The sequence below is a fragment of the Hyperolius riggenbachi genome, chromosome 7 (genome assembly GCF_040937935.1).
Source record: "Hyperolius riggenbachi isolate aHypRig1 chromosome 7, aHypRig1.pri, whole genome shotgun sequence".
Classification (NCBI taxonomy): domain Eukaryota; kingdom Metazoa; phylum Chordata; class Amphibia; order Anura; family Hyperoliidae; genus Hyperolius; species Hyperolius riggenbachi.
In genome coordinates, this window is record NC_090652.1 from 160,175,390 (window position 1) to 160,191,314 (window position 15,925).

General features: G+C 42.0%; 1 protein-coding gene across 5 annotated transcripts in view; it reads left to right on the forward strand.

The window, feature by feature from the left end:
- Positions 1-15,925, forward strand: part of LDAF1 (lipid droplet assembly factor 1) — a 244,229-nt gene that overhangs the window by 66,437 nt on the left and 161,867 nt on the right. For all 5 annotated transcript variants that reach the window (XM_068246863.1, XM_068246864.1, XM_068246865.1 and 2 more), the window contains one exon: positions 5,422-5,528. In XM_068246863.1, coding sequence (XP_068102964.1) covers positions 5,422-5,528 — 107 coding nt within the window. The remainder of the gene's footprint in view (positions 1-5,421; positions 5,529-15,925) is intronic.

A 15,925-nucleotide genomic window follows, 5' to 3' on the forward strand; every position in this document is an offset into this window, starting at 1 on the left:
TAGTAACAAGTATGCAATTGAGATTAGGTGCAAGCTAGCAGAATTCTGGATTCTCTAGTATTTGCTGCTGTCAGAGTACATCTCAGCACACACGTGTAGAAGCTCTATACTGCTCAGCAATCTGACCTGTTGCTCAGCTATTAGAAAAACAATTAGCTTATAAACAACACAAAATCTTCCTTTCTGTTTGCCTATGCTAAATAGTATGCACAGATCTGGATAGCCCATACATTAATAAGCTGATAACAGAGGAATTCAGCTCTGTGACTGAAAAAATATGCATGCCATTTGAGTACCTTAGCTTGAAATTCCTGAACTCCATAGCTGCTTTTCCTGTCCAGTGCACACTGCTGGAGCCTGGAAACAGTTAAATGTATGTTACTCAGCAGGGGGGGGGGGGGGGGTGATAAATGCATGTTTCATGTGTATCTTTCCTCTTCAGCAAGAATAAAAATTATCAGTTTTTTATTTTTGTACAAAAATGCATGAGTTTTTGTGTCCTCATAGGAAAGACTTGTATGTAAATTGCATGCGATTCACATACAGTATGTGGGAGTAAGAATCTTGCTGTGGGATTTTTAAAACACACATAAAATTGCATTGGGAATTGCATACCAATGCAAACTTTTTTTTTTTTTTTTTGCAGCCCATAGATTTGCATCACATGCAACTTTGCATGCTTTTTTCGCTATGTATCAAAATGCATGCAAATCAAATAAGTGTTCTCCCAGCCTCAAACCTTTGGACATCTTATTGTGGGAATACAGAACTGTTAAGGTGCCCATCAATTTATTGCTTTTCCCGTTTGATTCCTTGCAGATGTAATCTATTTGCAGGCAATCAATTTTCAACAAAGTGTACAATCAGTTTTCAGTCGATTATGAACCAAAAGCATTTGAATGTATCAGACAGAACAGAAAGTCGATACGGAATGGGGCAGAGGTGGCTGTTGATTGACTGTTTGATGCAGTGCAACACTACAGTTCCATCAATTTTCAGAAGATTCCCTGGAATCTATTGAAAACCGCTGTACAGGGTGTGGTAGGAATTGATAGATTCTGAAAGCAATGTCATCAGGGAGAAATCGATCGGTTTACCATATTGGCTGGCAATCTGAGTTTATGGCCAGCTTTAGAGCTCTTGACTGGTTTATTTTAGGCTTCTTGCACACAGGGACGTTACAGGCGCACGTTAGTGCAGCCTGTAACGCTCCCCCAACGCACAGCAATGTAACACAAGGGGGCTGTTCACACTGCCCACTTTGCGTTACATTGTAACGCAGCAAAGTGCTGCATGCTGTGCGTTCTACGCGGCTAAGCCGCGTTAGACTGTTTGCACATGCTCAGTCATGTTGGGGAGGAGGGGAGAGCGGCCGGGCACATGGCTAATTAATATTCACTGCACTCAGTGACGTGCAGTGTTTACTTCCTGGAGCTGCCGCTCTGTGCGGCGATTGGCCGGGCTGGACCACGTGATGCCGCATGCGTCCAAGAGTACTCATCACGGCATCACGGACGACAGAGTGAGCTGCACAACGCGGCTCACTCCGACGTCCACATCAGAAAGCACCAGGCGTTGCGTTAGGGGCACGTTATGTGCCCTATAACGTCCCCTAAACGCAACGTCCTGGTGTGTAACTAGCCTTAGTGATGAGCCAGAGTGAAGAGATCAGCGAGGCCGCAGCTTTTTGACACATCAAAAGCAAACATTACTTGGGGAAAGCTTGAAAATAAACCCTATTCATTTCTACTTTGAAAGCTTTAACTGTAGCTGCAGCCTTCTTGTGAGTGTTTTTTTCAGGTTTGTTATCTTCTTATTGATTTTTCAGGTTGGTCTTTTTAATGGAATTTTTTTAAAGAATGCTTTTAAAAGAAATAATGAATACTGTTGTGGTTTTCAAGTTTTTCCCAAGCTTTTATTTGCTTTTGATGTATCAAAAAGCTTTCCCAAACCTTTTGAATTCACTAGCATATTAGAAAAATCACACTAAACGTAAAGTGTATTTTTTAGTATAAATGCATTGGACTGGGCTTTCTCATTCTTATTGTGCTTGTCTTGAGCAGGAAGAGCTCTGAAACCAAATACCTGAGTTAACCTATTTAACATATGTGTGCTTCTGAGACTGATACTCTATCGACAATTTAAAAAGCATTCTAAAGAGGTATCCATATTCATTATTAAATAGGAACTGCAGTGAAAATAACGTAATGAATTTTTTTTTTTAGTGTTTGACCTTCCTCACCCTTTACTTCCCCTGATATACATTCAGGTGCATCGCTATGAAATATTAGTATGCATATATAGTGTTCAGAAGCTCAATACAAATAATACCTGGTCCTCCAGAATCCTCTGGGAGGGAGAATTCCGCATAGCTGAGCAGCCTAAGCCAGAGGTGACCACACTGTTTTCGGCTTGCGAGCGACTTTTACAAATTAGCAAGTCAAAATGATCTACTTATGTACAATTTTACGAGCACAATTGTGTGTGTATATATAGAATGGAAAATGTAGTGCTGTCGGGATCTACTATGAAGTCCTTTGCAATTTACCCAATGGGCACCCCTGGCCTCATCTAAGTATCAGGGGGAGGACAGGGTTTCATACTAATATACAGCAAGATATTGATATAGGAAGTGTTTTGGATGTTGAGACCAGGATAATAAATGTAAAAGTGAATATCGTGAACAGTTTACTGCATTCTATTGTATGTCACTAGATGCCTCTTTAAGTTTGGAATTGACCCTAAACTGCAGCTTTGCCAACAATGTTAGGAAGAAGGACAGTTGCATATGAATATACATACTACATATTACAAGCAAATTGATTTAATCTCATGAAACCTCTTTACATTCATTCCTCTAGATATATGCTAGCACTTTGAAAAAAGCCCACATTAGCTTGAAGCACTTATTCCAAGATCAGGAAATGGCCCCTGATCTGATGGTAGGACATGCGTACATTAAGCCCGATCTGGGGGAAAAAAATTGTTCAGGATCCAGAAGAATCAAAAGTAAATTCCAGTTTTAAAAGCTTATGCAGGTGTGGTGTGTGCTCAGAACAGGGAATACGCTCATTTCGATAAGGTCAGGAGAATGGAGAAGATTAAAACAACCGATGGAGAAATATTAGATGGCTATCTCAGCCCTACAGGAAATTGAATGGAAGGCTGAGGGAATATCAGGCCTGGGAGATTACATAGTAATGGACAGTGCATTTGATGAAGAAAAGTTGGTGACATTTCTTGTAGAAGAGGATTGCAGTCATCTGTTGTCAAATGCAGCCGTGTCACTGAAAACAATATGTACATTTAGAGTGAGCGGAAATGTCCTTATTATCCGTGTGATCAGATTGCATGCACTTGTAGTAGATGGAAAAACTACTTCAAAGACTAGTTTTACAAGAAAGAAGAAAACCTGCTATCCAAGTTACAAACAATGATGTGAAAATAACTGGTAATTGGAACGCAGGGAGAGATGTTTACCATAAAGGAGAATGTTGGATGGTAATATCAATAAAAATGCTGAATAGGTGTACAACAAATGAAGAGAAATTTGCTGCACAACTACAAGAAGAAATGCTCATAAGAGATCTACAGCTAGAAGGGGAAATGGTTAAGAAGAAAAAATAAAACACCGGAAGCCTCACAAGTAAAGGATACAAGGAATAAGTACACATGTGACCTCAGGAGATAAAGGCAAAGTCAGTGAAGCATAAAGAATATTTTGGGGTAATGCTCAGGGGAAATGAAGGGTTAAGAGATGATGAAAATGGAAGGAAAGACTAGAAAATCAACTATGCTACAGAGGAACTAAAGGTGGGGGAACCAACAGAGGAAGACGACTTGTGAATAAATGAGGGCACAGAACATGATGGTAAACAACAAAGAAAAAACTGAAGAGAGGTATGTACCAAATCATGGAAGAAAGAAGAGAATACTGCAGATGTTATGCTACATTTCATCGCTTATCTCTCATGTCATGGATTCCTGTACAGAGAAATTAATGTACTGCTCAAACTGTTACTCCAATATTATTATTTGGATACGTTTGGGAACGGGAATATTACTGCTGTGGTCTGTGTCCCTATTGGGCAGATTGTTCTTTACTTTTTATCCTTAACATTCAGCAGGGAATTACAGAATGTGTTTTCAAATGAAGGAATATTACATCTTATGATATTTGTCAGCAGAACATGCACATACATTGCAACGATTACATTTGGTGACTGCAGTAGAACTTTGGATTCCATGTGCTGTTCTGGTTTAGTAAGTGACAATGTTGCTGGCTAAGATGTTTCACAATGCACTCGACCCACGGTGATTGTTAGTTTTTGAACAGCTGACATGTTCAGCTAAGTCATTGAGGATTGACTTCCACAGGTTTTGCTGTGATTGTGTAAACAAGCATTTACGCAATTGTTCATTTTTAAGGCTACAAACAACGCTTACCAATTCGGCCAGATGGATTGTGGAACGAATATTTGTCGGCAGAGATTCCCGATCTATCTGGCCCTGATCTGCGAGTGGGTATTCAGCAGGACTGTAATACAGAAGGAAAGCATCAGGCAATTACTTTCATGTACCTATAGTGACCCCAGTCCACCCCCAGGGAATACAATGGGTACATGAGCATCAGTCATGTCATGAATACAGATGGTCAATGACATGCTGATAGTTCTGGTTTACATGTAAATTGTATGCAGCTTGTAATTCACCCAGTCAAAATCCACAAAGTGCATTTAATTTCCCAGATTCCAAATTGCCTTCAATTTACATGAAAATTGCAGAATTATAAGCATCTCACTGATCAAGTCCTGAAACAATGCAATAATGTAGCTTCATCTTATGAAATACATTTTCTCTGGCTTCCAACTTCCCCAGATCTCAGTCCAATTCTGTGCAGGAGTAACGAGTTTGATTCATGCAGACCCCCCATCTCGCATCTTGCAAGACTTAAAGAATCTGCTGCTAAGGACTTGGTGCTAGAGGCCATAGTAACCCTCAGCAGTCTTATGAAGTCCATGTCTCCAGGCAGCACAGGGGCAGCCCAAACAATATTAGTCAGGTGGTTTTAATGCTCTGGTTGATCAGTGTATATGAACTGTGTGCTCAGATCTCTGCAGTATCCAGTACAAATGAACAACAATTTTAATTAAATCACAGAGATGCCATTTTAATCTGTTGTAAAACAATACCCTTGAAATGGCTCTATTTGGTTACTTTGTATTGCTTAATGTATGAAAATGGTACTAAGAAATGTATTGTCGCTCTAAGGCCCGGTCAGCTTGCAGCTGTCCTTTTTACAGTCCAGGTTTTACAGTAACATAATGAATATGTTTTTTTACAGGCAGCGAAAAGGCTTTTTTTGTTTAGAGCATTTCATACATAACAAGGCATAAAATAAATGTTCTCCTTGAATTGCAGGAGGCACCATTAACATGTCAAGCTCAGAAAGCTTCTGTGCGGAGAAAATGCAGGAACTACAGAAGCAGCTCAATTCTGTTATGAAGAACATCAATAACAACACAAAGGTTAGTTACTCATCATAGCATTGAATCTTCAGTCTAATCCTATATCTGCCATGTATCTTTATCACAACAATAGCTATCTGAGGAACGTGGAGCATCCCAGAGATAGTACAAAGCTATGTATATATCACTGGCTCATAAGAGAAGATGCATACAGTTGTGCTCATAAGTTTACATACCTTAGACATAATTTATGATATCTTTACTACCGTATTTTTCGGACTATAAGATGCTCCTGACCATAACAGGCACCTAGGTTTAGAGGACAAAACTAGGGAAAAAAAAAAAAAAAAAAAAAAAAAAAAAAAAAAAAAAAAAATATATATATATATATATATATATATATATATATATATATATATATATATATATATATATATATATATATATATATATATATATATATATATATATATATATACTAAACGTGGTGCATCGATGGTGAAGGGGCATCTTGTGGATTATGCCCCCTCTGTATTTCTTGTGTCCTCCTCTGTACCCCTTTGTGTCCCCCCGTGTTGTCCTCTGCATGGGCACAGTACAGGGAGTCCCCGACATTGTGGTTGGTTGGAGGTTCGTATTGGCAGGCATTCACAAGTCAGGAACTCCCTGCATTTGGACTATTAAGACACAGTGATTTTATTCCCGCACTTTTCGGGGAGAAAAAGTGAGTCTTCTAGTACAAAAAATACAGTATTTTTTCATAGAATATGAATGATACAACAAAAATTTTTCTTTCACTCATGGTTAGGGGTTGGCTGATGTCAAACGACTGTGTTTACTCTTTTTAACCATTTCACCTCCCCCGGGACGAGTAACTAAGCCCCTGCAAAATGCCACAACTCTGTGCAGGGGCATAGGTACTACGTCCCTCCCGCTGCGCACCTCCGCTCGCCCCCCGCGCTTGGTACAGCCGCTCATTACCGCCGATCGTCAGCCGCTAGATCAATGAATAGGAAAACCAATCCCATTCATTGATCTACGTTCCACTGTGAATGGCTGCAGCCGTCTATTCAGACAGCTCTGCCATTCATAAATCCTGTCCACGTAGTGCTTCCGTACTAATAGTACAAAGCTGAAGTCACCACTGAGGACATCTTGTGGCCACATTGTAATATTACATCCCCCCCCCCCTTTTTTTTTTTTTTTTCAGTTAATCATCCCTAGTTTTTTTTTTAATTAACCCCTGACCTCCCACACTCCCCTAAAGTTACTTTTTTTTTTTTTAATAAAAAAAAAAAAATTGCAAATAAAAAAAATACATAAATAGTTAACTTAGGGACTGATTTTTTTTTTTTAATATGTATACAAAAACTATAAACTACAATTACTTTATAAATTATGGGCTTGTAATTAGGGATAGACGCAAAACTGAAAAAAATGCACCTTTATTTCCAAATAAAATATTGGCGCCATACATTAGCGCCAAATATTGGCACCATACATTGTACTAGGGAAAAATTTTAAACGTTTCAATAACCGACACAAATGGGCAAATAAAATGTGTGGGTTTTAATTACAGTAGCATGTTTTATTTTGAAACTATAATGGCCGAAAACTGAGAAATAATGAATGTTTTCAATTATTTTCTTATTCCCATTAAAACTGAGTTAGAATAAAATAATTCTTAGCAAAAGCCCCCCAAAGAAAGCCTAATGAGTGGTGAAAAAACCAAGATATAGATTGTTTTGTTGTGTTAAGTAGTAATAAAGTTATAGGTGAATGAATGGAAGCTGACGGGTGAAAATTGCTCTGTTTTTTAAGAGGAAAAACCCTTCGAGGTGAAGAGGTTAAATCATAATTACTACACAAACTACCCAAATGACCCTGATCAAAAGTTTACACGCCCTATTTCTTAATACCGTGTATCACCCCCTTTAACATCAATAACAGCTTGAAGTATTTTGTGGTAGTTGTGGATGAGGATGAGGCTCTTTATCTTCTCAGATGGTAAAGCTTCCAGGCAAAAAGTCTCCAGTTCCTGTAAATTCTTGGGCTACAGCAACTAGGAAGCACCCTATAGGCAGTAGCAGTGAACCTTCCTTACTGAATAGGTGCTGGCTTACTGAAGAGGAAGAGCTGAGATTTGAATCCTGGTCTCCTGTGTCAGAGACAGAGACATTACCCAGTACACTATAACCAGGACACCAGAGCCCTTAACCAGTACACTATACAGCCACAACTGTCTTACATATAAAGAGGAATAGAAGAGTTTAGGTACGTTTTAAGCACAGATGGCACTCTTTTATGCAGTATCTAAATTAAGCAGGAAATGTTGCACTCAGCTATTTCCTTAGTCTCTAAGGAATTTGAATAGTAAGCAGTACCAGTGCTGAACCCTGAGAGTCTGATACTTCCTCGTGAGGATGTCATGTCAGAGATGGATGTAGGATTGTGGGATACATAGATATCATGCATTCTATCCAACACAGCTGCATCCATCTCTGATATATGATCCATCCTGATCTTTATCCCACAATGATGCTGATCTCTAACCAGCCAGGCAGTCTCTAATCACCCAGCACCCCCATCAGGTATTTGGGACTGGCTGCCAACCCAAGCCTGCCACACTCTCTTGTAATGAGTATGTACTGACTGCAGTGTAAATGACTGTCATCATATCGTCAGACATCAGTAGAAATGCATCATCTACTAACAGAACTACTTTCTTAGCTGAGCTGCAGTGGGGCCCCGGGGACAGCAGCAGACTTAGTACTTTACCCTGCACCCAAATTTCCAGGCGCATAAAATACATGTATGCTATTCCATACCCTTCTATTAGCAGCCCACTCGCCTCCGTGCAACAATAAGTGAGATGGGGGCAATATTCTCATAGCCAATGCCATGCCAAGGTCAGCTTGAACATATCCAACTCACCCCCTGCTATTCTCACAGCTACTGTTGATCCCAAAACACAAAGTGACATCAGGATTACTCCAGCTTGCAAGGAGACGCAATTTAATAATCATCACAGTTGTTCAGTTCACTTTGCAGCCTGCACATGCCCAGGCACACACAACTCAGAAACTCATACTGTGCTGCGTGATCTGGTTTCCTTGTATTCCTGTATTGTCGTATTGCTGTATGTCGCCCTAAATATTGTCTGTAACCTAAACTAATGTCCAGGGCTGTGTAATATGTTGGCGCTTTATAAATACAATAAATAAGTTACTAGTCTGATGATTTCCTAAGTGACAGTCCCAGCAGGGTCAACCCTCATACACACAAAATAATGAAGAAACCACCCACAACTGCTGCAACAGCCACTGTCTAAGAAGGGTCCCAGATGCTGTCCAAGCTGGCACCTGCCTTGATCCTCCCCTCTGCTGTTGCCCCTAGCGAAGTCAGCCCTGATGCAGGTGATAGACTGTGTCTTGGACACTCGCTCAGATCTGGGCAGGATCAGCCCCTCTGCGGGCAGCTGGTGTCCTGTAGGTTGCCGGTGGCCCCCCCGGGACTTCGTTACCTAGCTGCTGGGAGAACGAAGATGACCGTCAAAATGGACAATCCACATTTTTAAGGCCCTTTTTAAATAGAACCCTTAATGTTCTGAAAGTCGTTTATCACATCGCAGAACAGTCCCGATGCAGGTGTAATGTACTACAACCAAGAAATATTTATCCAATTGACAAATCAACAATAATTCTACTTAAGTCTGTTGGAATCTTCAGAAAGGCAAAAAGAGGATCCAAAGGACGTGGGAAAAGAACTTCTTCACTGCAGAACCAAAATAACTCTGTGACATAATCTACAGAGTACACCCAGGCAACAACCCTAATAGCTCCAGCACAATCCAGCAGAGATGACAGTCACACATCTGGAGACTGTTCTATCCTGGAGTCCTCAATCTCAGACCCTAGCTCCCAGGGTAGCCCCATCAAGGCTGTCCTCTGTAACGTCAGATCGATAAACAACAAAACCGCAATCATACATGATCTAATAGAGTCTTCTGATCTGGCCTGCCTGACTGAAACCAGGCTTTCTGAACCAGTTGGCCCCACCCTGGAGGCCGCCGTGCAAACAAACTATTCCGTGATATACTGCAACAGGAAAGAACGGGGGGGTGGAGGGGTTGCACTTTGCTTTAGATCAGCTTTGAAAATCAGACCACTTACTGTAGAACCTACCAACTCGTTTGAATGCTTGGGGGTGCAACTTTCAGCTAAGAAAAACATTAACATATTGCTGATCTACCGCCCACCAGAAAAGGACTCGACTTCCTTAAGGAACTTGTAGATCTCCTATGCAACCTAACACTGGAACACCCCAGATGGATTGTCCTTGGAGATTTCAATACATGGGTGGATAACTCCTCTTCACAATTTGGAATAAAGCTACCTCGTGCCTTATATGAACTGGGCTTCTTCCAATCAATCAGCTCTGCTACTCACAGGAAAGGTCACACTCTGGACCTTATATTCCATACTGGGCTGTCAATAGCCAATGTGGAAATTAATCCTGTTGCCTGGTCAGACCATCACACTATTCACTTCTCCCTCTCAGTACCAGCTGTCAAACACCAGTTCAAGAATCAAATAAAATATCGCCGCTTAAAAGAGCTAACACCTCAACATATCCGAGATAACCTTAGCTTTGATGAATTGACTGACTCCAGCTTGGACCCTGATACTCTGGTGTTTAAATACAACAAATGTGTGTCCTCCATCTTTGAGACCATTTATCAACTCTAAGTCTGCTCCCTTGGTCAGCTTGAGATTCATCTTATACAGATCAACGACACAGCCTAAAGTTTAGTGGATTCATGGCTAATCAAGACCTACGTATCACACGCAGTCACACCATAGGAGGAACTTCTTCTAAGGACATTCCAGTCATCAAGTCCTATTTCTCTGCTGTCACCACCAGACACACTCCGGTGTCCTCAACCTTACCCATGAGTTCTTCCACCCAACATGGACAGAAATTACCTGCTGCATTGATGGCACAGCGATCGGTGCCCCTCACAACAGCTGCAGATTTGGAGCCAGTTTTGCCTCCTGAGATGTCAGGCACTGGCGGTTCCCATCTGAGGCCGGGCTCACCTGTTGGTGGCTTGTCTGTGGCCCCTGTGGTGGCGGTGGGCCCCTGTGCTTCATCCTCGGGGGGTGGCGGGGCTGCTCTGTCTGGGTTCCGGTCGGTGCCGCTTGTGGAGTCTGGCGTTCTTCTTCCTCCTTCCTGCGGGCTTCCGTCGTCTGTTGGAGCTGCCGGTTCAGTGCCGGTGACGTCACTGGGAGCGCGCCTGAAGTCTGCTGGGAGGATCTTGCCGCACATTGCTTCTCCGAGTGCCCAGCATTTACATGCACAAGCTTTGACCCCTGCAGGACGCAAGCCTGAACGGGAAGATAAAAATGCCTCTCCATTCAGACCATTGGATGCATCAGCTACAATCCGCCCCCACTGTGTGTAATTAGTGAAAGGGCTTCTGGTGGATCTTAATGAAACAGGAAATCTGAGAAGCCAGCAAACAGAGGTAAATTTTAACTTTGCAGTTTCTGACTTATCTGTGCATAACCTTGACACAAGTGCTGTACTTTTGCATGTATCAGGGTCTCAGTTTCCACCCATTAATCATGAATATTCTGAGAAAGATATGTTGGTAGACTCTGTTGTTGGGGAAAATCTAACCATCAATGATGGGGACATTAACATTTCACAACAACCGATGTCCTCTCCCACTGTAACAGCGGATAGTCATTTAATCCATTTGGGGGATTTGGACTATGACCCTGAACGCTCGTCAAGGTTTGCAGCAGTGTTCTCTAGACAGCTGGGAGCTACTGCAGCTCATTCTGAAACAAATTTGAAAGCAGCGTTCAATTAGAGGACATCATGCGAAAAGAGACTAAGGTATGGTGGGACCTTACGAGTCTCAAGCAATACATGGCAGATTGTATCATTCCCCGTGGTTTGAGAATTAAAAAGGTCCCTACCACTGTATATTCGGACCAATGTGTTTTGGAGTGGAACACAATCTTGTCGAGCTGTTCTCTAAGACTGATGAAATTAATTATTGTGTATGAGGAACAGCATCTCGTGGAATTGCAATTGCAGGTGTCCGAGGTTAAAAAGACCATGATAAAATGTAATACTCTTCAGTTATACAATGAGTTGAATAAGAAATTACAAGATAATATATTGAAGTTAGAGTCTTTAATCACGGACACTAAACGAGTGAAATATCTATGGGATGTTGACGATTATAAGAAAGGGGTGGTGTATGAATGGGGACGGTGGGAGGGGAAATTTAGATCCCTTCGACAGAATAGACCCCGTGGGAAACCTAGACCCCAGAAAAGTTACCTTTAGCTCCCCTGAAACCTCAGATTCTCAGTCTGAATTTTCTGATGGGTCGAGCGCACATTCATTAGGTGCGTCTGGTGCTGCATCAGATACTATTACCTCTAAACAAGACACATAAAAAAAAAGCGGGTTCCTCCACCTCAGGGGTATTACAAAAAGCAGAGGAAGTTCAGAAAACGCAGAGTCAAAGACGTACCAGACGAGCGGGTGTGAAGCATAGGCGACCCTCTTTTTGCGAACAATCCACCAACACAGTAGTGAATTTGTCTGCAACTGTGATTTCTGTGGATGAGCTTAAATTGTTATCTAGAGGTCTCTCCTTTGCTCCAACCCATCATTTTGATGTGTTCATGACTTTAAAAGATGTAAATAGATTTATTCGTTCTGTATTACTTAAACATTTTTTGGAGACTAGTTCAGGTGAGCAGGTGGATTGTTCTAATGTGGCGTTAACGGCTTTGACTGACATTCAGAGTTTTCAGGACATCAGGTCCATGTTGGATTTGGAGCTTCTGCTCACTGAGACCAGTCCTATTATATCTGAGCATAATGTACAGCCTATTTCCACACGCAACCCAGATTTCTATCCTGCCTCCGCGCTTAGTACTCCAGTGGAAACTTTCCAGACTCAGGTAGAGCAAAGACTCCTCCAATTAGCCTCCAATACTAATTCTAGCAGAAGTATTAAGAGTAATCTCACCTCAGGTGAGCGGGCGGCCATTGCCTCCCTAAAAAATAATGCACAAATTATTATTAAGAATGCAGATAAAGGGGGGGGGGGGGCAGTGGTTGTCATAGACACCGAAGTATACAAAAATGAGGCTTTACGACAGCTTAGGGATTTAAATACTTATATTCCCCTTAGTGAAGACCCCACTGAGTTATATCAAAAACAACTCTTTTCCCTACTGTCTTTTGGTGAGAGTATTGGAATTCTTTCCAAAAAAGTGATCGAGTATGTTGCTGTCCAGTCACCAGTGGTGCCAATCTTTCACCATCTTCCCAAAATTCATAAACTGGGGTTTCCCCCGGAGGGCAGGCCCATTGTTGCGGGCATAGGTTCTCTGGGGGAACACCTGGGTGACTGGATAGACGGCTATTTACAACCTCTAGTCAAACGTCTACTTGGATATGTACGGGACACTAAACACATTTTGGGCAGCCTTCGTGACTTCAAGTGGCATGAGGGTTATAGTTGGATAACCATAGATGTTAAAGCATTGTATTCAGTGTTGCCAACTCATCCCTTTAATTACTGACACATCTAAGTTATACAGGTTCTGGAGCTACTTACACATAATCAGTGCCTTAACTGCATCTACCTAGCCACAAAACCTGTATAATTCATGTGTCAGTAATTAAAGGGATGAGTTGGCAACACTGATTGTATTCTTGTATACCCCATGCCCTGGCTCTCGAGGCTGTCCAATATCACATGACGAAATATTCTTCTTTCTCGGCGGACCTGCTCACATTCATTGGGCATGCGATTGAATTTCTGCTTAGCCATAATTATTTTCTTTTTGATTCAGAGTTTTTTCAGCAACGCTGTGGAGCCTCTATGGGGGCAAAATTTTCTCCTTCATTGGCCAACCTGTATATGGGTTGGTGGGAGGAGCTCTTTTTATTTAGCGATAGGAATAAATTTCTCAGTCAGATTGTATGGTATGGCAGATATATTGACGACTTGATAGTCGTCTGGAAAGGCATGCCCTTTGATGTGCCAGTTTTCGTCGATTTTCTAAATGACAATCACCTTAATTTGTCTTTTACCTTTCAGTGGGCTCCTGCTGAGATTAGTTATTTAGACATATATTTGAAGGGTGATGAGTCTTTAAGTTCTTTGTCGACCAGAACGTATCGGAAATCATGCAGTGGGAACTCAACCCCACCTGTCCCACGCCATGAAGGCAATTCCGGTGGGCGAGTTCATCCGTGCACGCTGGAACTGTTCCTCTGATGAGGCTTTTGAATTGGAGTGTGACGTGGTGGCATCTCGCCTGAGGGAGAGGGGTTACCCTAACTGGATGATTATGCGGGGCCGTAAAATTGCCCTCAATAAAGATAGGGACCATTTATTACAGGCACGTTCTGGAAGACAACAACAACTCTCTTCACATAACAATATAGTCTTTGTCACTGCCTTTAGTGAGGAATACAAACATGTTGTTTCCATTATTAATGAATCGTTACCCATTTTGCGTCTGGACCCACAATTAGATGAGTTGAGAGGTAAAGGTGTTAAATTTGTAAGTAGACGGGCCCCCACTTTGGGGGGCCTTCTCTCTCCAAGCCTTTTTTTAACTAGCCATAATGAACCATGTTGGCTCACCACTGTGGGTTCATATAAATGTGACATTCGAACCTGTAACTATTGTGCTTTTCATAACGTCACAAAGACGGTAACTTCTGCCTCCGCTTGAAGCAATATATAAACTGTGGTACAAAATTTGTGGTAAATCTTGTCTCTTGCCTTGCATGTCACCTGCAATATGTTGGATGTACGACATGCTCATTACGGGAGCGTGTTGCCGAACATTATAGGGGTGCCGGCTGGCTAACAACGGAGATATCAAATGTCGCCAGACATTTCCGCCAGGTGCATGCAGGCAGCATGTCATCTTTTTCTTTTCAGGCAATAGAGAGAATTACAAGACCACAGAGAGGGGGAAATCTATATAAGACACTTTTGACACGTGAGGCTTATTGGATCTTTCAGCTAGATACACGGAAACCGAGGGGCCTAAATTCTAGATGGGACCTCAGCCATATCATGTAGCCTACAAGCCCCACTTTTTTTCTGTTCTGTCCATTAGATATACCCAAGAGCTTTTTGTGCCCATTTGTATACAACTATTTTTACTATTATCAGGATTATTAGCATTTTGGTGTTTCTGGCATGTCCTGGGAGCTTTACCGACATGTTAATACATTAATTTATCCATGTGCTGCGTGTGAACACTTTAAGATCTCTTTCCTTAATTGACATATTATGCAATTTTAATTTTATATATACTGTGGAATCTCTTTTTAGCCTAGTAGATCTTCCCCCCCCCCCCCTCCTTTGGGCATTTCTCTCAATTGGATGTGGGGGTTTTGGGTGTGGTTTTTTCATATATAATCTCAGGGGCATAGCAATAGGGGTTGCAGAGGTTGCGACCGCATCGGGGCCCTTGGGCCAGAGGGGCCCCGAAGGGCCCTTATTCAACTACAGTTTTAGCTCTGTATTGGTCCTGTGCTCATAATAACCACTTCTATAGATACTTTGAATAGTGGTAATCATTAACAAACTGTTCCCCATCCCCTTCTTGCACCTCTGACACTGTAAGTTGCTATTGGCAGGTTTTGGTGCGCCGTATCAATTGTTATGTATAGAGTACTTGGGGGGGGGGGGGGGGGGGGGGGGGGGCGCCCCATTGGAAAACTTGCATCTGGGCCCACAGCTCCTTAGCTACGCCACTGTATAATCTGTGTGATTTTATTTGGATCCGTGCTATGATTAAGGACCAATGTGTGTCTGAAACATGTTAGTGAACTTTTTTCCTGTGTGTGATCTGCATCAATAAAGAATTTGATACTTTTGGAACATTGAGCGGAACTTCACATTTTTCAACTATACATGGCTTGGGGCAAGAGTTACCTGTTTCCTAGCTCTGTTCCTAACACCAAGGTTGAGCGGACAGCACACTGAACTTTGCCACCTTTGAGACCAGTGCACCTCTGTGCACCAAATATCTTACTCCACACCATCCTGCACAGTGGTTTGATAACTCTATAAAAGAGCTGAAAAGACAAGGCCGAAAACTTGAGAGACTGTGGCGCAAATCTCAGTCCCCAGAAGACAAACATGCCTTAATCCTCCACTTGAAAAACTATGGGCAGCACGGTGGCGTAGTGGTTAGTACTCTTGCCTTGCAGCGCTGGGTCCCTGGTTCGAATCCCAGCCAGGGCACTATCTGCAAACAGTTTGTATGTTCTCTCCGTGTCTTCGTGGGTTTCCTCCGGGCACTCCGGTTTCCTCCCACATTCCAAAAACATACGGATAAGTTAATTGGCTCCCTATAAAATTGGCCCTAGAATACAGTACTTACACTACATAA